The following is a 26,710-nucleotide window of genomic DNA, read 5'->3' as shown; positions in this document are numbered from 1 at the left end:
CTTTTCAAATCATGATACACTTGATACACGTGTATAATTTAGTATTGTACGTGTATACTTTAGTATTGTAATTTAACAGTCGCATGGATATGGACAAGTTATGTTGTATACATAGTCATTGGTCACGTTCAGCACCACACTGGTATCAACTTTTAATCACCTTAAACTTTTATTCCAAAATTCAAAGAAATAGTTATCAAAGGTACAAGGGTTATAATTTAGTACGCCAGACGCGCGTTTAAAAGACTTAAAATCTTTCATACCTTCAACTTCCTTGAATATGGAGTGTGTAGAAAACCAAATTTCAGGAGAGAGTCACTTAAAAACCAATTCTAATCCTAATTAGATTTTTTTAACGACTTTGATTGGGTTTTTCACATATATTATGTTACAGGCAATTCCTGTTCTGTGTCGAGTACAAAATGAATTAACAATTTGCAAATTTGTAGTGTAAAGTGTATAGCAATTTACAGATTTACTGGCGCTTTGACATCCTTATCTTAGCTTGATTTGTGGTAATGAATAAATGAGTTTTCACATTCATGTTGAAATCCATTCCATTCAGCAATTGCAAGTTGTATGTGTTCCTCCTGTTTTGAAACAAGCAAATGAAGATGTTCACGCTGCTGAAATGTTATCTGACTCTTTTAATAAACAGAAATAGTCTCGGGAGCAGACTACCGAACAGCTCAAGCACTACAATAGTTGTCATCCAATGTTTAAACATAAATACTTGCAGGTCTTAATTTGTGCAAAGATATCTAATTTTTTTCCTGCTGCCCATGAGGCGAAAAATATCGACGGAAACTAATGCAAAAATGTTACTTTGTTTGAATAAAAAAAACCTGAATATATTATGTATAATGATATATTTTTCCGTTCTGGAGGCATTTTATTCATATTCAGGTGTATTTTTATACCCCCGCTTTGCAAAAAAGGGGGGTATACTGTTTTACCTCTGTCTGTCCTTCCGTCAGTCCGTCAGTCCATCAGTCTGTCAGTCAGTCCGTCCGTCCCATGAATATTTTTCGTCACATTTTTCTCAGGAACTACACTACCAGGATTTCTGAAATTTGGTTTCAGGCTTGATATAAGTCAGCTATACCGTGTGATGCGTTTTCAGATTCATCACTCAACAACTTCCTGTTTACCGAACACTTGTTTGATTTTATACATGATAGCCAAGTTGAAAATTTTTCGTCACATTTTTTTCAGGAACTACAATACAAGGATTTCTGAAATTTGGTTTAAGGGTAAATATAAGTCAGCTATACCGTGTGATGCGTTTTCAGATTCATCACTCAACAACTTCCTGTTTACCGAACACTTGCATATTTTTTACACAATTAATATTATCCACTTGCGGCGGGGGTATCATCAGTGAGCAGTAGCTCGCAGTTTCACTTGTTAAACATGTAATCAATCTTATGCTTATCAGTATAAAACAAAATGCTTGAAAAAAGTAATGGTTTAAAGGAAATCAAGCAGCTGATAGAGCTGGAAATGAGCAGGACTCCAACAGGAATAGAAATAAGAATGGCAAAGCAATATATCAGAGGAAAATTCGGTATGGAGTACAGACCTGCTATGTATAGAACTGTAAGATATATTTTAAATAAGGGCTGTCTTTATACATTAGCATAATATAAATATAAAATCTGATATTATTGTAATACTGGTCCTTCTGTACTTCGTACGTTCGTAAGTCATTAACATTTGTTTTCCGTTCAGAACTTCTTTATTTTTACTTTAGTTTGTCTCAATATAATTTTATGAAACTTATTCAAAATGCTCAAAACCACATTTCGACATCAATGCATATCTCTGCAGAGGTGCAGTGGTGCTTTTTAAAAGTAGCGATTCCCTACTTCGTGCTAATGGAATCATAAATTGTATTCATTTAGTTTTAATGAGATAAAAATGCGTTATTTTCAATAATGTCGATTTGATAAATGCCTTGAATTTATCAGAAATAGAAAAGAGAATCAACTATTTCAATGACAAAGTTAAAGCAAAAGGGACATATACATGTGATTGTATTGTTCACACTGAGCCTCCTCCATTCTCTCTGTAATGTTATTTGTACCTCAAAAAAATATGGACATGGGAAGGGAAGCGATGACCAGGAAGCTATTTAAAAGCTTTGCCAGCACCTTACATCAAACAACTGTGAATACAGTCAGCTATCGTAAAAAAGTGATAATGGTAAGTTTTTCTTCATAATAATTTGAATTAGTATTGATGAATATAATTTGTTTTGAGATACAAACGCATAATTAAGAAAAAAGTCTATCATTGATAATTATAATTTCATTGGAAAAGTTATAACATAGACAAAGAAAAAGAACTAAATAAGTATAGATAATCGGTTTTCTACACATTGATATCGTAAAATATCAGCTGCTAGCAACAATTTTAACTTTTTTTGATATTTTACGATATCTGTAAAGAAAACACTTGATGATCTGTATATCATGTTGTTACTACTACTAGTCTTTCCTCATATCTAAAACAGTTTTAAGCTTGACGAAAGTAAGATTGATATCGTTGAAAAACAACTGTCATAATACTTTCATCATGACCCGGTACTGGCAATCGTTAGCGTACGTTTGGTCGTTAACCAAACACAATGCTAAAGTTCTGTTTGATAAAACAATCGTACTTTGCGATGGTCGTACATTGCGTGCAAATCGCGAACGTAATTAGTTTGTACTTGAACCTATCTCAGATTAATCGCAGCGTCAGAGATGGCCGTCGCATTACTTATACTCGGACACAATGAACGCAGGGCACGGCGGAGGGAAAGAGATAGGACCAATATTATAGACAATCTAAGTGACATAGAACTTATTTCCAGATACCGTTTAGACAGACGTAGTATTTTTGACTTAGTAGATGTGCTTGCCCCTGACTTAGAAACTTCGTCACCCGCCCCTTTTGCATCAAGTTTTGACAATTTTAAGGTACTATGCAAAAGAGGGTTTCTGTCCGAGATAGGAGACATCCATGCAATAAGCCGTTCTTAGGTAAGAAGAATAATATCCTCAGATACAATTTCTTTGGTTGCCACTCTTATGCACGAAATAAAATTCCCTCTTGACCAGACTTCTGTGAGAGAAATCAAGCATTATTTGTATACTATGTCCAATGTTGTTAGAGCAGTTGACGGTACGTTAATACCAATAAAAAGACCAAGTGAGGACGAGCAGATTTTTGTATGCAGAAAAAAATTCCACAGTTTGAATGTGCAAGCCATTTGTGATGCCGAGATGAATAGAGTATACAAGTCTTGTGTTTTTATATAAAACCAACTCTTCCACAAATATCTCCTTTATTAAGGGAGACATAGATTAATAAAAGCTTGTAAATTAACGTGTATCTTCCGTCAGATAACCATATGATAAGACGGAAGATTATGTCTTTCAGCAATAATATACTGTCTTTCTTGTAGACTGAGAGTGCTATGTACTTAAAAATGGTGAATTATCTAGTATAAAAAAACATATATATCTCGACTCAAACCATAATTTCATATCAAAGAGGGACGAAAGATACCAGAGGGACAGTCAAACTCATAAATCGAAAATAAACTGACAACGCCATGGCTAAAAATGAAAAAGATAAACAGACAAACAAAAGTATATATGACACAACATATCAGAGGGACAGTCAAACAAGTTGTGTTTAAAAAAATAGTTTACTATTTCGATTAATTTTTAACTGTTGACGCTTATAATGGTGTCTTCTGTCACGTCCGCGTGTTTTAACTGGGAATGGTTGATTTTCAAAACAAATTTACTCCGGTCTAAATAACATTAATGTGTATGTTCCGGACCAAATGAGTATGTTGACCATTCACGTATGGTCATGATTATTTGAGTTTATAATAAACACGTAATGAAATTGGATATCCTGTATTCATCAATTAATGCTTTCAATTATATATCATGTGTTTCACAGATTTAACCATATAATATCTGTGAAACACACCCTCATATTAAATTATTGAAAACAATTGATCCTGAATTCATAATAATATCTTGGTGTAAAAATAGAAAACAACACGTTTAATAATTGCAATGCGTCCGAAGCGCTTTTCTGGATTTACCTTCATCAGGAACGCTCAAAGCCAAACATTTGAAATCCGAGGATGAGTAACATCAATTCAGGCTAACTAACTCAAGGTGTATCTAAACATATATGAGGTGTGTCTGGTGGAAATTGACCTTTTGCAAGTTAATGTGAATATTTACATGTATAATACTCTGATATATTTGGAGCATAAACCCTCTTGCTGCCGGAGGAACACATATGTCCATGTTTTTATTAATGCAAGCTTCTCATCATTGACGTAACTCTTTCAAAATGGAAAAAATAAAAACGAAAATTAAAATGTGTGTTTCTGCACTGGCTCTAAAAAAAAGAGGGACGAAAGATACCAGAGGGACAGTCAAACTCATAAATCGAAAATAAACTGACAACGCCATGGACAAAAATGAAAAGGACAAACAATAGTACACATGACGCAACATAGAAAACTAAAGAATACTTGTCAATGAATTATCAAGTTATATCTGTATTAATAAGTTTATAGCAATATTTACAAAGAAATCTCGAATGCAAAATTTTATTGTTCATTGACTTGACAAACATTTTTCATCATAATTGCAGATTTGTCTATAGAAAAACAGCGAGAGTTAGAGCACGATATAAGCACATCAGAAAGCGCAGTTTTTGGTTGGAAATGCCACATAGTGAGATTGGCCGCCCAGGATTCTTGCAGAAAAGAGAAACTTCTAAACCTTAAGAATGGAGAAGTCATGGTTGTTATGGACTGGGCAATGAAATTCCTCCCTTTATTGTTCAGAGAAAAACAAAGCGATTGGTTTGGACAGAAGGGGATGAATTGGCATGTAACTGTTTGTGTTTTTAAAGATTATAAAAATCAGCTTACGGTAAGATTTTGTGTGACATATATATATTTCCATTTTTATTATACATCAGATTATAATGTAACCAGCTTAGTATGTGTCATTATTGTGTCTATCTCTTTGTGTACTTTATAAACAAAGGACATAAACCAACACGAAAAAATACACACCCGAGTTAGTCGAGGCCTCAACGCAAAAAGTAAAAAAAGTGACGTCACATATGAAATCGTAAAAAAGCACAAAAAATGACGTCATATTTGAAATTCTAAAACAGCACACTAAAATATGACGTCACATTTGAATGTCTAAAACTATTTCTCAAAAATAAGATGGAATTTGGATTGATTTCAGATTATATTTGTACTAAATACTGGTATTACATTGTATGATTTAATAACAATGAAAATTGCAATACTTGGACCAACAAAACCTGAAACTCCAGCACCCTCCAGACCAGGGTCTTCTGGAATGCAAACAAGCAGAGGTGAACTATAGCACTATAATTATAAAGAAAACATATGGTCTATCTATCCTTGAGAAAAAGAAAAAAAATTACAGGGAAAATCGCAAAAAGCAAAGTAACAGCGCTTTTATTGTTGTTCTTCATTTTACTGATTTCCACGCGGAGCAAAAACTCTTACTTCTCTATAAATATTTGAGACAACTCCGTGCACAGGCCTGAGTAGCATTCTTTGCAAAATGACTACTATCACTATATTTGAACATCACTGCAGCTGTGGAGTAATGCCAATAAATTAAAAAAAAAAAAGAGATCTGCCATATGCTGTGATAATATAGCCCGACAAACTGTCTTGTGCATATTTTGGTTTGATCCTTTTTAGATTCTTTTTTAGCCTCACAGGGGCCCGAAGATCCCCATGTGAGCTTATTCCATCACTTGGCGTCCGTCGTCGTCGTCGTCTGTCGTCGTAAACTATTTCAAAAAATCTTCTCCTCTGAAACTACTAGGCCAAATACCATTTTGGGTTGCTGCCACTTAATTGGTAGTTTTAAGGAAATTTTCCAGTTTTTTTTTCATATCTTGAATATTATTATAGATATATGTAAACTGTGCACAGCAATAATGTTTAGCAAAGTAAGATCTAAAAAAAAGTCAAATAACCAAAATTGTTAATTGACCCCTTAAACTTATTGCCCTTTACAGACAATTGTACACAATTTGTTCATCAAGTTTGCTAACATTTGAAAATCTTCTCAGGCTCTAGAGATTCAAGCTCTTGAGAGCCTCTTGTTTAAAAACGTTAAAAATCATTGTTGAGATAATGCAATCTAAACTACGTTTGCAAACTAGCACATTTTTACACTCTATTGCAATTGTTAGGAACAAGAATGAAAACAACAAAACGAAAAAAACCAGACCCAGCTGAAATTATGGAGCAATTTTTAGAATTAGAGAAAACATCAGAAAAACAGTTTTGGGTTTTTGAAGAAAAACGCTTGAAATTAGACAACGAGCAGAAGGAAAAAAGAAGAAGGGAAGAGGCAGACAGAGAGGATAGACAAAGGAATGCTGACCGACAATTCATGGCAAACCTTATGCAAATGCAGATGAATTTAATGAGAATGCAACAATCTCCGCCTCCGCCTAATAACTTAAGTCACCAGTATCAACCGCACTACATTGAAAAGGAACAAGCTCCACCACCGCCTCCACAAATTAATGCAAGTCCTCTGAATCAACAACATTACACTGAAATGCAGCCAATGCAAGCATCAAACATGGGCAATTATCAGACATCTGATGTTTTACAGAATGTGAGAAATCAAATGGAATTCTGATGTTCATAGGAGGGCAATTATCTAACTCATTTAAAAAGAAAAGTAATACTGATGTTTTCCCATGAAAATTGTTAATAAGATTTTTTTGTGCATTAGTCTTTCTGAAAAAAATATGATTAAAATAATTTATTAATGTTTGATCGAGTTCATTTTAGATCAGTGACAAATATTTGACGTTAAGTTTATTAATACTAATATATAGACGACATGTGAGCTTTGCATGAATACAACTACTTTCATTAACTGATTGTTTTAATTATCTTTGAGCCAGTTGGTTATGGCTTTTCGAATTTGTTTAACATCAGTATTTGCATTGTCGTCATTCCGATTTGCTGGCACATTAACATTGTCGTCGATATCTTCAAGCCAATTTTCATTAAAAAAAAGTCTCCGTGCACTTCACAATGGTTATGTAAAGTGCAACAGGCTTTAGCAATCCCCGACACACTGTACAGTTCATTGTCCAATCTTTTTATGAGACAACGCCATCTACCTTTAAGTCTACCAAAAGCACATTCGACGGTCATACTAGCTCTACTTAAACGATAGTTGAAAACCTTTTGCTTATCCTGGGATAAATTGTTTCCGGGATACGCTTTCATCAGCCATGTTAGTAACGGATAGGCAGGATCTCCAATTATAAAAGGTGGAACTTCAACATTGTCTAAATTTTCAGTCCAGTTGGGTAATAGCTCACCAGCACTTGCTTTTAGAAACACCGATGATTCACGAAGAACATGCGCATCATGATGCTTCCCTGCATGTCCAACATTTATGTTAGAAAATCGATAGTTGTAATCTACAACAGCTTGTAAAAGTACAGAGTGATGGCACTTCCTATTGTAATAGTCCGCATGATGTTCTTTTGGTGCGATGATTAGTATATGGGTCCCGTCGATTGCCCCACAGCACTGAGGAAATCCCCATCTAGTTCGGAATCCATCGATAGTATTCCGCAAGGCGTGTCCTGTTGGAAACTTTATATACTTGGGAAGAAGAATAGAGTTAATTGCATCAACCACATCATGAAATATCATACAGGCTATACTAAGTCCCATCCCAAATAAATGACCCAATGTTCTAAATTCAATATTCGTTGCTAGACGCCAAAGTGTCACCATAACACGTTTTCCAACTGGATGAGGAGATCGAAATTTCGTAGTCCTTCTTTCGATAAACACAGAGAGCTGATCACAAATATGATTGAACGACTGTTGAGACATACGTATATTTTCATACCAGTCATTTGGTGTCCAATTCATAACATCCCGGTATAAATCAGTAGTTCTTGGTTTTACCCATATTCCTCTGTGGACAGACCTTCGGGTACAGGCAAGTGCAAACAAACGGAAAAAAAGTTTTCTTCGCCGGAGCATATATTGACGAAATCTTTGTCTTCTTTTGTTTTTCTGTTTTTTTCTTTTTATGAACCGCAGCATTTCTTCATTATGCAACTTGTTTGCTACTCTTGTTTGCTTTAAAATGAATAAAAACTGGAAGAACACAAGTATTAAAATTTGAACTTGACATTCAACAGAAACAATAACTTCGTCCATTTTCTTTTCAAGTATGTGTATCAGTGTATTAACACATACATTTTATTAATTATTTTCTATTTATACACAGTGTTTACAGTTTTACGGTTAATTAGGTCAGATCGATTACGTTTTTAATTGTAGTGTGAACGCTGTGGTTCAGATTAGACCGATAGAGATCGTTGGGAGTAAAGATAATGTGAACGCTAACTGGTTCTATTTAGATCGATTCAAATTAGAACGATAAAAAAAATGCTAGTGTGAACGGGGTCTAAGTTTCTTTACCATAACACATGAATATAACAGAAAAGACGTCAAGATATTTGACAAAATCCGATTAGAATTACAAATGTTAGATCAAAACTTAATACATACATTTTGGGATAGCAAAGTACCGTTAATATCTTTGCACTTTGCCTGAATTGGAATACATGGTTTCTTCGTTTCAGACATGTAACTGTAACTGTACTTTACGGTCTTTATGATAAATATGATGAAGATTTGGTTACTGAGGTTTAATGTCCAGTAGCAAACATGACATGTATATCAGGACATGAACATGTCAAGTTAATCATTTTAGTTTGTACTAGACTGACAAGCATGGCATTCTGAAATTGATTTTTAACATCATGAAAGTCCAGGAAGCAACTCAGCCCCCCCTCCCCCTCAAGTTAATGACCATTCCTGTTTAACAACAATATAAAGACAAGGAGATGTGGTGTATGACTAACGTTCAGATAAAATAACTAGATGCTATAATAGTGCTTAAAATGTAGAACACAATTAATTACTTTATAGATGTTGTTCAGGTTATCTGTTTTCCTATTTATTTGTATTGTAGCCCTGTAATATTATGTTGTCATTTCAATTTCAATGTTGTATTTAACATAGCCATTATAGTGCGAGGTTTGGCATGCCACAAAACCAGATTCAACCCACCATTTTTATCTTTAAAAATGTCCTGTACCAAGTCAGGAAAATGGCCATTGTTATATTATAGTTCGTTTCTGTGTGTAACACTTTAACGTTCTGTTACCGTTGTGTCGTTTGTTTTCTCTTATATTTGAGTGTGAATTCACATTACTATAAGACGTGTCACGGTACTTTTCTATCCCATATTCATGTATTTTGTTTTGATGTCATATTTGTTATTCTCATCGGATTCTGTGTATGTTACATTTTAATGTTGTTTGTTGTTCTCCTCTTATATTTAATGCGTTTCTCTCAGTTTTAGTTTGTTACCCCAATTTTTTTTGTCCATGGATTTACGAGTTTTGAACAACGGTATACTACTGTTGCCTTTATTATAACTTACTTTCTGTGAAATTTCTTAGAATATATTCTGCGAGTAAATCTATCCCATTCATTTAAAACAAAATGGTATCTTTATACTGTTATTCTGACAAAACACAAGCATCACATAAACAAAACCATTAAAATGTATACACAATGTAAAAATTATAACACATTAAACATCATATATAAAGTGCTAAACCAGTACTATTTATACAGGTGTTGTGTCCAATCCCCTCAGTGCAAGAAACTTTTTAATGAAGGGAACAGTAAGCTGCATAATCTTAAATAAAGGTAGAAGTAATTGTAATATATCTGTTTCGGACAATTTCAATTTTTTTGGACATATATTATTTATATCTTTTTCAAGCTGATTACGTAAAGATTTATTAATTTTACATTTTAAGAAAAGATGAGTTTCATCTTCATGCTATCGGTTTTAAACCCAATTCACAACTCACATCAAGAGAAACGCAAAATTTTTGCTACTGTCATAATATGTTTTCAAAAAAGCTATGCTTTTGAAATTTCAGACAACACAAACCAATAAACACACTTTGGGTATCACAAAAACTATTGGATATCAATGCATTTTAGATCTTAATTTGGGTTGGGTTATTGACTAGCAAAAATTGAAGTTTAGCGACAAGGCGTAAAGATCAAAAGAAGAACGAACAATGAAAGCTAAATTAGAATTACAGAAAGTAGAAGGGACACCGTATTAAGTTATGTAACCTGTGATACCGAAATAGAACAATATCACTAAGATTTCGTTACAAGAGGATTGTGAGATTCTACAGATTGCCAGTATATTTAACAAGAATGAATGTATTTGGTAAACACTACATTTACCGGTCATATTTCAAAGGTGAGCAGACCAGTTGCTAAAGTAACAAATGAATGGTTGTCCTGTAACAACTGTAACACAATCTAAGCAATCAACGGCGAATCAGCATTTCAAAGTTTTGAAATATGGTTTATTCAACATGTCCAATACAAACCTTTGAAACTAATTGGTCATAACGCAAAATTGTTTGATTCTAGATAACACATTTTCAATATTCAGTATTTTACATGTTATGCTACATTTAAATCAGTTATAAAAGGCATTTGTTTATGCATTTCTTCGTTATTATTGGAAATTTGAAACATATTGGTAAATTTAATGCGCGTAGAGTGGATTTATCGGCTTAGAGGAAACTTAATGTTTAATCAATTGAAGACATAATTCTACGCCACGCTAGAGGTAGAAAGGTCCGCATAACCTCGGTCCAAATTGCAAGCAGTTTAAGTGTTCCGGCAAATACTAGTACATTATCTTCATGAACAGAAAATGATTAGATGAAGAGACATAGGAGAACTTCACTTTTTCTCTGAAAGTGAAGAGAAATGCAGTGTTAATCGTGCTAACCTCTATCTTAAAAAAGAAATCAAAGGGCGACTATGAATAGATTTAAGGTAACCGCAGGTCTTCTTCCAAACGGCTATAAAAACTTCGTCAAAGTGGGGCGTTCCTTTGGCTGTGTTGGATGTACAAGTACACAGTCTAGTTCAGTCAGAATGCGTAAGTTAAATTTAAATCCTCATGTAGAGCGTGGGACTCTCACTGCAGGTTCAGAATCCTTCGTAGAAGTCCTGCAGTTGCAAGGCGATATTTCTGTCCCGTGCAATTTCATTTTCCAGTTGCATTCGAAATTCCCCCTTACCTTTATCCCAGACGGCTTCTATAATATTATTTTTTTCTAGTTGAACATGCATGAAATAGTTGCTTCTGCACGGTAAGCAACCAACAATAAATCTTAACAAAATAATTCTTATCCACCCCTGTTGATGTACTATAATAAAATCATATAGTCGCCGTCACGTAAAATTGGCACCATGTTTTTTGTCAAAATTTTTCTTAAATATCGACCGCGTTTACTAAAGATTATGTTTTTCAATTAGCGGAATCAAATATCATTCCAAAAATCAACTACTGTCCTACCTTTTATTGTGTTTGCACTGTATAATCCTAACCTTCACATAATCCAAGATTAATTTGTATGGTGGAATCTGACATTGTTATTACCGGAAGTGTTGCCGTGGAGTTCCACGTGCTCTCCATTTTCGTGTGTCTCTCGGAGCTTTTCGTCATCTTTACGTAAAAAGCGCGGGAAATTGTATCATCAATGACAATGATATTACCGGAGAGTAACGAATGTTATGGAATAAGGGACCCTCATAGAAACCAAGATGGCGGTTATACAATGTAAATAATCTTGAAAAATGTGAAGGTCAGGATTATACAGTGCAAACACAATAAAAGGTAGGACAGTAGTGGATAATTGGACAGGATTTTACTTTCGCTAAAAGAAAAACATCATCTCGAGTAAACGCGGCTGATATTTAAAAATGTTTTAACAAAAAACATGGTGCCAATTTTACGTGACGGCGACTATAGATTTATTTTCCTGATAGACTTTCATGTGTGTACTCTGAGGTACAAGCATATGGTCAACCTCCAATAAAATCCACACATCGTGTACATCAAAGGTTTAACATTTTATATATATGTAAGATTCTTCTAGGTAGACCGTATGCATCGAATTTAGTTATTCAATTTTAGCCGGACGTGGCCGCGTATCTATACATCCTTATCGGTCTCCTTATTTTAAGCTGCATTGATTAGGGCAAAAGCAGGACACATTGTCGGGTCCTTGTTAACGAATTTAAGACAAATGATCATTATTTCAATCAGATTGCAGTAGATTTGTTTTTTTTATGATTAAATTTTGAAGTTCCTCAGTTCCGCGACAGATGACATTTCCTTTTAATTACAACAACAATAATTGTAAACTCTTTATTTGTATTCATATTATTAAAAGAAAGAAAAGAACTACAATAGAATATTAAAGATAGTAGTATGATATAACAAATCTACCAAAAATTACATTTATTCTAAATAAAAGATTTAATTATTATAGATTAGTAAAGTTATTGTAAGACGTTTTCATAAAAAAACAAAAATATAATCTCAAGATTTGTCAGTATTTTATACAGCTTCTAAATTCTTTCGTGGAATTAGAAAAGTTGACACGTTGAAAAAATCGATGAATACTCTGTACTTGTCGCTGAAAATAAAAATATGTCGTATTATTATACTTCACGTTAAAATGCCATATTTTGATTGGCTGATACGAGGGTGTTAATTTACTCAATCACATGGCTGAGAGGGTGACAATTTTTTTTAATGTTACCCTCTCGTCTAGACCAATCAAAAATCGATAATTAAAAGGACAATGAATTGAATTTACATCACGTTATTAAAGACAATGATAAAGTTCTACATTTTAGCTCATATTCTATTATTTGACTGCAAAATAAAAAAACCATCTTGATTCCCTTCTGTTGATTTTTTATACCCGTAACGTTGTTATTTACGTGACGTTCCTAGAAAATACTTTAAAATAAAATGTATCTGTAAAAGACAATAATGATTAAACATTCAGTATAATAAATTAAATAACACATAGCTGAGAGGGTGATAGAGTAGATTGGTACCCCTCGAAAAAGCATTGTAAACCTTGGCTTCGCCGCGATTTACAATGTTTTCTCGGGGTACCAATCTACTCTATCACCCTCCCTGCTATGTGTTATTTATATAATATTGACTTCAATATGTAGGCCAATTAACAAAATTTTACCTTATTTACAAAACAATTTCAGATGATACAATGATTGATTTTTTTGGTTAATTAGAATTATAAAAATATAATGTTAAAAATAAAGTATTTAAAATGTGTGTATCAACGGATATATGATCCATTTGTCGATAAAACATTTTCGTTGTCATATCCTTGTTCATTTAACGTAATACTATGTGTATTGTTATGTACTAATAACAATTATAATATGACGTCCTTATTACGCTTTGTAAACAAAGCCGTGTCCTAATGAGCACAAAATATGTTTGACACATGCACACAAATTTACTGTTTATATTAAAGTTATTTCCATCATTATCCTATAAAATATATACATTTAAGTAGCTTACATAAACTTTTATAATTTATGTTATATCGAACAACATATATTTACCCTGCTCGTATTTTTTAAACTTATGAAATATGAAATGTAATGTACAGACTCCTCGGGGAGGAAACGGGAACAGCTAAACATTTTTACGGATTTTTCGTACGCTTCGACCTATAAAAATACTGTATTTGTCCTATTAGAATCGAAATAATTCCTTCATGTCATGCTCTATGCTCATTTTAACATAGGTAGGCATTATATTTGACCACATTTTACACCTCGCTAACGCTCAGTGTAAAATATCGACAAATATAATGCCTACCCATGTTAAAATGAGCATGACATGAAGGAATTATTTCTTAAGTAAATAAATTACGATCAATTTAAAATAATCTTTTAGATCAGGTATAAAGATGAAGCACTGTGTGGACTGCTGTGCTTAAGGATATTGGAAGGCTCGGCAACCGCCACATTCTGTAAGTGTCTGTCTAAAGTCAGGAACTTGCAAATTAGTGTTTGACATTTATTGATGTATATTATTTGTTTTTCGTTAATGTTTTGTACTCAAATCAAAGTGTAAGTTCTCTCTCTCGTTTGATTTTTTTTTACATTGTCATTTCGGAGCATTTAATAGCAAAGTTCGACACCAAACAATCTTTTAGTACAAATGAATTGTGCTTTGATACTTGTTTTATCACTCAACAATTGTTGTTTAATAATCATAAGACTATGTCCTTTTTTAATAAAAATTTACACCAGCTAACGAATATCTTTTACGTGAATTTGTAATATTTGACCAGTACCTGACTGTAGATTGTAGATACTGAATGCCTGATGATCCTCCAGTTCCGGTTTTGCTTCCTATCATTCTATGCACCATTAACACGTGATCGTCTTTAGTAAAAATAATAAAAGATGATTAATAGATGCAATGCCATTAAAATGAAAGTGTTCACATTTAGAAAAAAAGAAGTAAAAAAGTAATTATTAGCACTGGAAGTCGGAATTCTGAATCTGACGAATTCATATTCGGTACAAATCAAAATTTCAAAATCTTCTGTATTAATTGGGATATTTGTAGGCTGTGGTAGAAACTAGATAAATCATTATAAGAACAAAGCTTAACATTCTTGTATGCAATTGAATTGAAATATAAGTGTCAAGCAAACAAGACAGTGATGTTTTACAACTACATACAGGGGACCACTGAAGTATATTGTAATGGGCTAAGTTAACAAATCAGAAGCTTGTGTTTTCTAATGAATAAATATATCTAGTACATTTCGGAATCATACAATCTGCAATTTTGAGTAATATCCTGGAATTGACAAGAAATGTAGTTCAATCGAAGATCATTATGGTACTAATAGGTACCAGGATTATAATTTAATACGTCAGACGCGCGTTCCGTCTACATAAGACTCATCAGTGACGCTCAGATCAAATTAAGTATAAAGCCAAAACAAGTACAAAGTTGAAGAGCATTGAGGACCCTAAAATCAAAATAAAAAAAGTTGTGCCAAATACGGCTAGGGTCATCTATTCCTGGGGTAAGAAAATCCTTCGTTTTTCGAAAATTCAATGTTTTGTTACAGAAAATTTATAAAATGACCATACAATTGTTCGTGTTTATCTGGTAGATATAGGAATTTCGATATGGACTGGATGTGTATTAGTAGGAATCAGAATGTCCATACTTTGATGAATAGTACTACATTATATGTGCAGTTATCCAATCGACAGTAAAACTTGTGTTACAGTTTGGCTTCTGAGCATATAGAATTATTACGTATATAGCCCCGTCTGGTTGAAATGGTTATGTAAAAACTACAAGCCAAAATGACCTGTTTTACAATCAGTAGTCTTAACTTTTGTTCTTCGTTTGATAGTCTGACTACTAGAAATCCTTGTTGTTTTATTCTGAATATGTATGGTATACTTTTCCCTGGAACAAATACCAATCATAGTTATAACTAGTCAGAAATTAACTGAAAGACTGGAGGTAACTAAATAAATTATTTTCAGTCTTTTAAAAGATGTTCAGATAATAAAAAAAATTCAAACTTACATCTCCACTTCATGATCAAACCATCTACATCAGTAAGAAGGGTGAGGACTTTATACGGCAAACAGTAACCAGGTTCATCTCTCATAAGAGTAATCTTTAGTGCACCTTTGAATGCTTTATGACTGAGTCGTCTTATACCTTTCTTATGATCACCTTTAAAACATATTTGTCACAAATGCTTAAATCAATTTGGAACTAATCATATACTAGTATTCAAGTACTAAAGAATCCAGTGCTTTATTTTTTTATTTCTACAAATGTAATTTTGTTTTATTGTAAAAGACCATTATTCAGAAGAACCCTTTTGAAGTGCTTCAAAAATTCATTTAACTTTATGGAACTTATTTACAGTTATGTCTTATGCAATAAACCATTGATAAAACAAGTCTATTTGTTTTTTACTCTAATTAAATCTTACTTTCATATGTGGCTTTGTCTACAACACCTTGAAATGATGCCTACAATTAAAAACATCTTATTAACATGAATAAATAAATATATTGGATAAACGGTTAGGTACAATACTGCTTAACGCCAGTTAGTGTGTTAATTGTTTATTTGATTCGGAACTAAATAAATGTTATGTCCTACTGCTAATGAGAAAAACTTACTTTGTCAGCACTTTTTTCAGCAGCTTTCACATACCGTTGCCAGAAGTCTGGATCAATATCATCGATAGTTTCAAGCCATGCCTGAAAAAAATATAAAGGCTAAATAAATCAATCAAAGCGATTGCTTTCGTCTCGAAAACAAATGGAAATAATATTGATTAGTTAGTCAAAGTCAATCAAAAGTGTGACGAAAAACGAGAATTGAATAAATGACTGTAGGATTGTAATATAGCCATTAGAGTGGGGTAGGGTTGCAATATATCCCTTAGAGTGGTGGTATGATAATATTATATGTCAATGCAAGTAGCCATTTATAGTAATTATACTGACGGGACTTTTCGGTCGAGACTACAGGAAAATCTAAATAAATATTTGCAATAAGTTAGGAAAACCGTTTTCATTTTACTGACACATATAGCATTTAATATTTGTGACTTAGTAAGCACCAAAAAAATATATTAAAGAAACCCAGGGAAAAGATAAATGTGCAATATAATTTTAGAACTTGTTTGACTAAATATTACGTTGCAAACATCCCTTATGTGTGTAAAACTAAGAGGGATGAATAGATAAGCAAACACATTTGAATTGCATTAATATACTTTACACAATTTCAAGAGTATGACAGTTGTTATCCAATCGTTTGTGTGTTTGAGATTTTGATTCTGTAATTGGAGTAGTGACTTTACGTTTAATTTTCCTCGGAGTTTAGTATTTTTGTGATTACATACATGATTTGGTCTTAAAGTGTTTAAGCGCCACTAGCGTGTCTCATGAAAACAAAACTCGTATCAATCGTACTGTATTGTATGTTTGATAATTAAGAGTACTTACATCATATTTACAGCAAGTATCTATTTTTTGATAATCAAAACTAATTACCTTTCTAAAAAGTCAGAAATATTCATTTAAAAGTTTTTTGTTAATCTTTTGATATACGTTTTACTGTTTTGTTTTCACTCAGTATTTAATTTCATAAAAATTAAAAAAATAATCAAATGTAATTTTTTTTAAATTGCCAAACCTGTACAACGCTGAACAATGTTTTATCTTTGGCTGATTGTCTCAGTGCTTCTTTTGCACTCTCTTTTTCCAGCATGTCAATATAATTTTTGCTGCCATGTTTAACTCTGTCTTCCTGATAATCAAAATATAACATAGTTTTTTTAACCAGAAAGTTATTTCATTATAAAAATAATTTCAATTTGTTTTCCGTGCATAACTGTCCACAATAACCTTGCATACCTTTATTTTATTGTATGATAAAGTGTTGATTTTTATCAATAACATACTGTTTCTTAAATTAGATTCCTGCTCAAAAACAGATGCATGTGTTAAGGCTTTAATTTCAATCGTACAAACAAATTTAAAAAATAGTAAGGCACTTATAAAAAGCGGTACAAGGGTCGCATTTTCTGCTAGCTTAAAATTAAAACTCGATAAAAAAGCAAAAATGCGTCAACCTTTTTTTAATTAACATACCTCACGAATTCCAAATTTATTTTCAAGCAGTCGAAACTGGAAGCTTTGAAATCCAGATGCAGTTTGAAGGAGATGTCTGAAAATAAATTCAATCTCAATATTTTTTATAAATCATTTTGACAAAATCGACCAGAATATCGATTTTCTAAATGAAAGATAACATAGTATATTAGTTCTTTATAGATGGAGTTCAAATTTACCGTTCAAAAACGAGTATATATCATACTCATAATAAAAATTATGACGATGTTTTATATTGATGTCGTGTCTAAATAAAATCAACTTCTCTAGTCCCATGTAGAAATACGTATCAGTGTAAAGTCGTGATCGGCACATTTTTTCTGGTCTTTCATTTGGCAGATTTTAGACGTGTGGAGGACATAAAATATTTAACATATCATTTAATAAGATTATGTATTTAAATCAAAAGCATACACATTAATAAAAGTACCTTATTTCTAAGAAATTCGATGGTAAAATGGTCTCAAGGATGAATAACTGATCGATCATCAACTAAGAAATAAAAATGTTTGCCGTTACAACACCACAAGTAATGATAATCACAATTCAGGTTTAGATAGCAAAACAGATTTATTAAGGATCATTTTATCATTTGTCAGTTTTCTCACATTTAAAGAATATTTGTTACTACTTGGATTTCACCAGACTTTATGAACTGTTTGAAGATCTGTTTTCTCTTTTTAACAAATCAGAAGTCAGGAGCAGAGATACTGCTGCACTCCTTTAGAAGTGAGGACATTTTAATCCTGCGCTCGAAATTATGTGCCGTTAGTTCGAGATCATCCCGTTGGTTGTTGAACTGTGCGAGTTTTATTTTGTATTGAGATTATTTTATATTGAGATATACTGTTGCGACGTAAAATAATGACAAAATCCATCATGAAAGGTTTAATTTATTTAAGTCAGACAATCTACACTTCCTGGTTTTAGAGATGCCGTCTTCAGTAGTGTCTACTTTTTGAATGTTTGTCCACTGGTTTTTGTGTATCACTATCAAAATATTACAAATCAGCCCTTACTATTTGTACAATCAAAGGGAGAATCAATTGCTTAGCAAGCTAATGAAAGACAGGATGCTTCAAATTATTTGTTTCGAATGTGGACTTTTTATAATATTGCAGAACAAATCAATATTAAAAACCATTGACAAAATTAAACAACAAATCATTTCTGTGAAGAAAATCTACAATAATTAATTAGATATGACAACCTTCCATATAAGAACAATTCTTTCCAACCTATGAGTTAAGGTCAACATGTGCTTTTCTTCACGTCCCTGAAAAAAAGAAATCCCCTTTAAACAAAAACCTAAAGTTTGTTATTTTCATTTTGAAAGCGGTTTTGTTTTTAGGTAAAACATAATTATTTTTTTGTAATAAAGCGATGACCGATATTCTATTTTGTTTTTTAATGTTTTGGAATACGCTTTTATTACAAAATATATGCGACTGTTATACAAATGAGATGAGTCTTATGTAGACGAAAAGCGCGTCTGGCGTATTTAATTATAATCCAGGAGTCGATTTCACAAAAAAAGATTGGTCGGTGTCAGACCACCAATTACTCCCTCCAATTTAGAATGTATGTAATAGTAGCGCTACTCTGACACAAAATAGTGCTTTTGATGTCCCTGTTTACTTAAACTAACCAACAAATTTGCAGAAATGAAACTTTTGGTGAAAGAGAAATATATCTAGATCATTTTGAGCCAAAATTTACTTGTCTATGAGTTTGCTTTAAAAATTGAGGATTAATGCGCTCCATAGTATACTAATTTTAGATTTCTAGAAAACCAGGTTTTTGTTTTGGAGCACTTTTGTTTGAAGGTCAGTTATTTTGTTAGAAGGCTTTAAAGGTATAGTGAAAATTGGCATGTAGAAAGCTGATACATGTACAATTAAGGATATACCTGGTTTCTATGAAGTTAAACTTCAGGTAAAATATTTAGAAAGCTGTGAAAATTGCAAAATTTGGTTGAACAGATAGGGATTTTTAATTGGTGGTCTGACACCTTAAGTCATGAACAAATCAGTATACTAACGATAAATCTTTATCGTATTTTTGTTTTTGTGAAATCGACTCCTGGTATCTTTGATAACTATTTAGTTAGCTGTAAATGTAAAACCAGGTTTAATCCACCATTTTTACACAAGAAAATGCCTGTACCAAATCAGGAATATGACAGTTGTCATCCATTCGTTTGATGTGTTCGAGCTTTTAATTTGGTCTTTTTATTTTTCCTCGGCGTTCGTTATTTTGTTATTTTACTTTTTAATATAAAAGGAAGACATAACATGATAGATTTTGATATATGTATTTCTGGTAAATAGATTTCACTTACCGGTTTACCGTCAAAAATTTCAATTATAGATCCCATGTCATATAACATCTGTTTAAACCATAATTCATATGCTTAAAATAGACAATACAATTAGATAGCAAAGTGGTAAGGACAACTTCCCCTTATACAACAAAATTTTACTCAATCGGAGTATTTAATGGTTCGTCGATCGTTAATTACCTACACAGTTTCGTATCTAGATTTCAGTGTCTGAGGTTGTACAACAATTTGTAATTTTTAGAGTCTGACCAGTTTCATTAGTTGTCATGTTTTCTTTTAAGTGAAGATTATTGCGTTGATACATTTTGTTAAAATAACCGTTTCCTATATTTACAACCATTATATGATATCGACGATTAAGAGTATGTTATAGTGTATAGACATATTTCTATTATGAAACTATATCGCCCCTTGTAAGACATTACTTCAAATTAAAATTTGGATTTCGATCAAACTCTTTTCGTGTGAACTTCGAAAGTGGTCATTCAATGCATTCACAATTCTTTTTTTAATTTTCGAAATAAAAGGGTAAAACTGCTTGCCTTTTCAGACCGACTTTTAGTTTGTTCTAAACAACGTTATGCTTCGTTGTTACATCATTATCCTTTATATTTCTCTCAAATATTCAATAAGTATGATTTCTTTTAAAGATTAATAAATACCTTGATGAATGACAATAAATAGATGTTCATCATGAACAGGATCTTTGTTAGCTACACTCAAGAGTCTCACACCTCCTAAAACTTTCTCTAGCTACAGAAAAAAATATGATTGAGCTAATTATAATTATAACCATGAAAGAGAGAAAATCCTCCAATGGAACAAATAGCCCAAAAATAGACCACCAGACATGGTTAAATTCAAAACTGCAGATTTTTAGGAATTAAAAAATTATAACTTCATAAAATGAAAGTCCATCACCAGGTTAAAAGATGGGGAAAATAAACATAGCATAACTAATTAGCATAACTAATTCAAAGACACATTAAGGTTCAAAGTTAAAACAGGGTTTGATAGCACAAGAGTTGCGGAAAATATACCACATCAACGTACCGAACTCCTTTTCATAACATTCTGTTGAAAAATGAAAAAAAGAATTCTCATCAAATTGAGCAAGACTATATTAAAACATTAACTTGCTGACTAACTACCATGAAATGTGAATTATTCTTCTATTTTAATCTACTGTTGCCTACGTGACCTGAACCTGGGTCGCAATTGATCTCGACCTGGTGTATGAAAATGCTGACTCAAATAAACCACGCGTCACCCTGGCTGATGGGTACATTTTTAATAGGAAATTAAAAGAAAATCTTTTGGCTCTTGAGTCTGTCCTTCATTATATTTTTATTTATAATGACTGTAATATAATTCTTAACATATACAAATATCTTATTACATAATAAAGTAATCCACGGTTTACAGGGAGGAGTAAACAATATTTAATCAAATGGGTTTTTAATATTATTGGTATATAAATATCGATAAAGAACTGCCTCTATATACAAACATTTACATCATTAGTTAACCTTCAATATGCATAATACAGCATTTCACGACGCATTCACTTTGGAATTTGACTTTTGTTAATAGGACAGAATTATTAATCATTTTTTTTCATTTATAATTGAAACAAATGTTTGTTTTGTGTGGTACTCAAAATATGACATCAACACTGAATCAATTTCATACGCCCAGTTCTCCATTTACATTTTCTTCATTTGAACCTTTAAAAGAGTGTTTTAACTACTGACGTTTTACATATAAGTCCATTATACAATTGGTAAAATAAATATTTACAATTGCTAAAATGTTTGAATGCTTTTGCTCGAATGATTCAGAACTGAATTAAACAAATTATTTTTTGCTTTGATATATATTGTTTTCTTTACAAAATCCAAAAGAACTTCATTAAAGGCAATATAATGTACGTTTGTAGTTCTAACATATATTTATTTGTAGATTTATTTCGTAGTATGGTTTTAGTCTAAATAAGTACGCTTGCTAAGAGGGAATATTTAATTAAAAGAGTAAATATCAAAAATACTGAACTTTAAGGAATATTCAAATTTAAAAAAGATAGAATAACAAACAAACAAAAAATCATCTCAGAAATAGTGATAGTGTGTTTATGCCAAGATAGTAGTCGGCATTGATTCAAGAGAACTTAGATGATTTTTTTATATTGATTGAAAGAATATTTTAAACATATGTTAAGATGAAATATAGGTAATTGCACTAAAATAACAAGAAAACGATATGTTTGGTGAAGTAATGTACATTTTTAATGCAAGACATGGTCCATTCTTTTGTAAAGATACCCAAACTTATAGCGTATTCCTAATTTGTTGTTTAGCATACATGTACCCATTTAATATATTTGTCAGTTACAATGAATAACCAAATAAATAGTTTATCAAAATCAACCTTGGTTATGAAAACGTGAGGAAAGCTTGAATACCTATCAGAACTATTTCCACTGAGTACATGTGTTAGTAGGTACATTCAATGTTTTCTCTTGCATCTAAACAGCTGAAACAAATTTTGGAAAAAGAAATAAGTCAACCGACTATAAGTTTAGCTTTCACCATCAAGATTTGATTGACCGATATGATATGACGGAGTTTTAACTGGTAGCCGACATGTTTTCGTGATTTAAAATTTTAGTATTGTCGTCTAATTATAATGTTAATGATTGTAACATTTTGACTGAATTTGAACTCGCATGTCCAGTTATGCCTTGCACCCCGTCTCGGTTTTTTTCTTGTAATCACTTTCATGTCTCTTCCAAATCAGTTTGCGAGATTAGAACATCGGTAAACTACTGTTGCCATTATTTTCTGTTATAATTATATGTGTCAGTGCATATTTCAAACCAAATTTAGAAGACAGAGATTATTCTAATAACTTCATTTATAAAAAGCAAAGGTGTGCACCACTTATTTACTTTTCCATTTGTTTTTATTTGTTATATCTAGAGTTAAAGTAAGTACTTTAATGTTGAACTTAAGGGAGTTCGCTTCTCAGTTTCAAAGTGATTAACTTTTCAAAGCACATGTGTATATTGATAGGGGATTAATATATATGAATCAAAAAAGCAAAAAAAAAAATATTTAGGGCAATGTGCTTATTTTCCAGATATATGCCATTGAAATTTTGCGGGAAAATATTCTCGCTTGATTTTTCATAGCTTTATCATTAACAAGTTTAAGTTCTCAAAAATTGTTAAAAAATAATTAAAATTTTATAAGACTTTTACAGATGGCTTATCATTATGCATGTAAAAGATTTATAAAAAGAAAAATGGGGGCCAAGGGGCATTGTAAGGCATTCAAAAGGATAAAAACAGAGGATTCCGAAAATCTGACAAAAATCCCAGAAAATGACAAGGCAACTTCTTAACTGATTGTTTTATTCAAAGACCTCATTTACATATTTGAAAATAGTTTTAAAGGAAAATGAAATTTTGATAGTGAGAAATAACACAATTTCGTTTTTCGTCTTCACGTGTAATATATCATTTACACTGAGCACATGCGTTCCTTTGCTGAAAAAAATCCGCTTGATGAATAAAAAAAATAGAAAAATACAGACTTAATCGTTTTAAACCATTTCGATTTATTAGATCGCTAGGTTGAATATTATGATTTTCCTATTATAAAAATGTTATGTATATAAAAAGTAATGGTAGATCTATTCACTGTTAATTTCTTTTCATTGGTTAGTTATTGGACATGCAACACATGTATACTCGAAAATTAACACAATTAACGCCATACCGTTGCACTATTATGACCACAATCAATTCAAAAACAAAATTTTAATTGTGACTTTTCCTGAGATTCATAAAATGTCCAAGTAAGAATATTAATTTGCTGTGACATGTCTGAGGAAATAACCAAATTCTAGGTAAAAGTGAGAATTATTTTTTTTTGTGCATCACGATTCAATAATCAGACTTACTTGAAAATAACTCTCATATGACTTTGCCTTTTCCAGTTCAGTAGTTCCACCATTAACTTTTCCAGAGGCAGACGTTCTTGATTTTCCTTCCATTCCTGTAAAGGAAATATATATTACTTAAAAATATATGCCTATATATGATAATTGGTATAATCATCAAACTTCAAATATTATATTTTCATTCTGAATATCATGTTGAATATTCTCTTTTGGCTAAAGAAGGAACAATTCATTTGGTGTTTTAGGTCATAACCAATTTACTTACCTATGCAGTCACTAATTTTTCGAAAATATTGATGTAAAATTAAAGAGATGACAGTGCTGAATGCAGTTAATATAATATGTATGTTTATATATTACTTTTTTCAGTATGTGATAAGTCTGAGGTTTGTCATTCGCCAATTTTAAATTGTCCATTCATAATTGTTTTTGGCTAGTCATCAGGCCAACCGTTTTCCGCAACTCGTGAATTTCATTGGATATATATGAATATCATAGTCAGTAAAGGATTTTAATTAGTTTCTGATTGCGCACGTGATAAAAATTGTTGAAGATGAATTAATTCTTAATCGATAAATTGTAGTCATATGTCACGCCTAGAATGTTTTAACTTTTAAGCCGTATTAAATTCCGTTTTGATATTTCACATTATCAATCAAAGATAGCTTAATAATTTGCTTTGTAGTAATTTTTCTTCATAAAGTGATGAATGTAGCAAATAAAGGCAACCGTAGTTTACCGCTGTAGCATGGCAGAACTATGACAGTTGTTTTCATAAACATAAAACATGGTTACATGTAAGAGGAATACAATTGGAAGCGTCTCTGAATATTCGTCAATACTGGTTTTATTTTTCTTGAACAATCCAGTATTTATTTACAGATTAAGGTATTGACTGTTCAAGAGTTGCTTTTCGCAAACGAAGTGCAAAATATTACAGGTATATCGCAGAAAGGCATATTTAATAAATAATTATTTTGTTGTAAAGGTAAAAAATATAGACAAGTAGTTACGTTACTGGTTGAATAAATTGACTTGGCTTGGTTAATCTTCGGTGAAAAATATTTCTTGCTTATTTACGATTAGATAAAATTTAAATTATTAATAGTAGTAAGTGTAAGGTACATGTATGTTGTACATGATTGAGAACGGGATTTCCGATTTGGCAGAACATTTGCGTTGCAACAGGTGACATCCGGTCCCAATCTTCACCAGTCATTCCAACAGGACGTGGTTGTGTTTTTGCGCATCAACATTCAAATGGAGAGATTAACATTCGGAACAAAAAAAAAGTCCAGGGAATTGTCATATTTCTATATTGCAGTCAAAACTTTAGGTTGGAATGACATCACTGTTATAATGTGTTATAGACTACAAACAATTCTGGAAAAGGTTTGAAAAAAATCACGCCATTATTGCATGCGTATAGTTTATCATTCACAATTAAACCAATCTATTGGGAGTTATAAATTCAAATTCAAAAATGCTTTTGTTATGTCTTATTTTTTTTTTACAATAAACGGTCATGAAATGTTATATTCAAACTAAAATATATGAAAAGAATGAACGTTTTTGCTTATAAGCTAAAACATGTTTTGACTTCTACTCGGCGGTTTAACACAAAACTTCATAATTACTTTCATAATCATGTTGCAGTTCTTCAGAAATATTTTCTAAATAACATTGTAACGCCCTTGTTTAGTATAGAGGTACTCATATCATATAAATCTTTACTGTATTGCCAAAAAAATATTAGCTTTTTGGATGAGAAGAATAGTAATGTAAAGGGTTTTTCGTCTAAAAGGATCGTCGACCTTTTCAATAAGTTGACTTCAAACTATGCTTATATTTCTGTATTGCACAAACAATTCCATCATTATACTGTGGTATATAACATCTATTGTTTGCACAATAAGAAGTAATTGCTTGTATATCTCTCCTGCGGTTTGTAGATCTCCGGCATTGCATATTAAAATTAACTTGTTATGTACAATGGTCGGTGGTTTATTTAAGTATTTGTATTAGATCATATTCGTCATGAACAATTACGTTATTAAAATGTTTTATTTTGTTTGTAAACAAATGCAAAAAAAAAAGGGTTTCACATTCATAAAGTTTTATTGATTGAAATAAGTATTAAATTTGCATTCAACTTCTTCATTCATTTTCACTCAACAAACGCATTCACCACGCCTCTCTTTTACGAATATTAATCAATTCTACATCTTTTTAATATTGGCATTTCCCCCAAGATTACTTATTAGTTAATTGCATAGCTGCTATACGAACTTTATGTAGACACAATTATAAAAGTAATTCAAAAGTAGAGTTTCCTTACTGGCAGTCGCATTCAACCATAACAATTATGTGTGTCCTGTATTACCATAAGTATGTCAGTGAAAGAATGACATGAGCCCGTAAAGTATAATTGAACCCTTTTATGAAATTATTTTCCCATTTGTTAAATAATTATGTTTTTCAATCGAATGCAAGGGCAATTTGAGTACTACATTAAAATATAATATTTCTTTTAACTACAATTTGATAAACTGTTTTTATTTACTAGAACTAATCATTTGACTGCCAGGGCAATTCAATCACTACATTGACATCTGATTTAGGGTCACTGAAGCTGTATACTGTGCAATGTT

The 26,710-nt window shown here is 31.9% G+C and overlaps 2 protein-coding genes across 2 annotated transcripts; one reads left to right on the top strand and one right to left on the bottom strand.

Moving 5' to 3' along the window:
• The first annotated feature begins 1,449 nt into the window (after positions 1-1,449).
• On the top strand, positions 1,450-6,731 carry LOC139513785 (uncharacterized). Its single transcript, XM_071302626.1, has 4 exons — positions 1,450-1,567; positions 4,672-4,955; positions 5,283-5,415; positions 6,274-6,731. Exons 1-4 carry the CDS (start codon positions 1,450-1,452, stop codon positions 6,729-6,731), a joined length of 993 nt encoding a protein of 330 aa, XP_071158727.1.
• A 5,785-nt stretch (positions 6,732-12,516) lies between these two features.
• LOC139519412 (tryptophan 2,3-dioxygenase-like) lies at positions 12,517-24,534 on the bottom strand. Its single transcript, XM_071311486.1, has 13 exons — positions 24,325-24,534; positions 24,060-24,154; positions 20,759-20,849; positions 20,097-20,167; positions 18,966-19,031; positions 18,186-18,247; positions 17,735-17,810; positions 17,277-17,390; positions 16,253-16,333; positions 16,060-16,099; positions 15,642-15,794; positions 14,377-14,467; positions 12,517-12,669 (listed from the first exon to the last, which is right to left on the bottom strand). The coding sequence occupies exons 2-13, from the start codon at positions 24,150-24,152 to the stop codon at positions 12,591-12,593; spliced, it is 1,017 nt and encodes a 338-aa protein (XP_071167587.1). The 5' UTR covers positions 24,153-24,154; positions 24,325-24,534; the 3' UTR covers positions 12,517-12,590.
• Positions 24,535-26,710: the final 2,176 nt, after the last annotated feature.

The sequence above is a fragment of the Mytilus edulis genome, chromosome 1 (genome assembly GCF_963676685.1).
Source record: "Mytilus edulis chromosome 1, xbMytEdul2.2, whole genome shotgun sequence".
NCBI lineage: Eukaryota > Metazoa > Mollusca > Bivalvia > Mytilida > Mytilidae > Mytilus > Mytilus edulis.
The sequence above is the reverse complement of the archived record's forward strand: the minus strand, read 5'-3'. Positions and strand labels throughout refer to the sequence as shown.

What these genes read in the sequence shown, in the direction of transcription:
- LOC139519412 (XM_071311486.1), bottom strand. Translation starts at nt 24,152, where the DNA reads ATGGAAGGAAAATCAAGAACGTCTGCCTCTGGAAAAGTTAATGGTGGA. An exon ending in CATTGTTCAGCGTTGTACAG is followed by an intron (nt 16,334 to 17,276) that starts GTTTGGCAATTT and finishes TATTTTTTTCAG; the next exon opens with GCATGGCTTGAAACTATCGA. An exon ending in TTTGATCATGAAGTGGAGAT is followed by an intron (nt 14,468 to 15,641) that starts GTAAGTTTGAAT and finishes TTTTTACTAAAG; the next exon opens with ACGATCACGTGTTAATGGTG.
- LOC139513785 (XM_071302626.1), top strand. Translation starts at nt 1,450, where the DNA reads ATGCTTGAAAAAAGTAATGGTTTAAAGGAAATCAAGCAGCTGATAGAG. An exon ending in ATATATCAGAGGAAAATTCG is followed by an intron (nt 1,568 to 4,671) that starts GTATGGAGTACA and finishes TCATAATTGCAG; the next exon opens with ATTTGTCTATAGAAAAACAG. An exon ending in ATTATAAAAATCAGCTTACG is followed by an intron (nt 4,956 to 5,282) that starts GTAAGATTTTGT and finishes GATTGATTTCAG; the next exon opens with ATTATATTTGTACTAAATAC.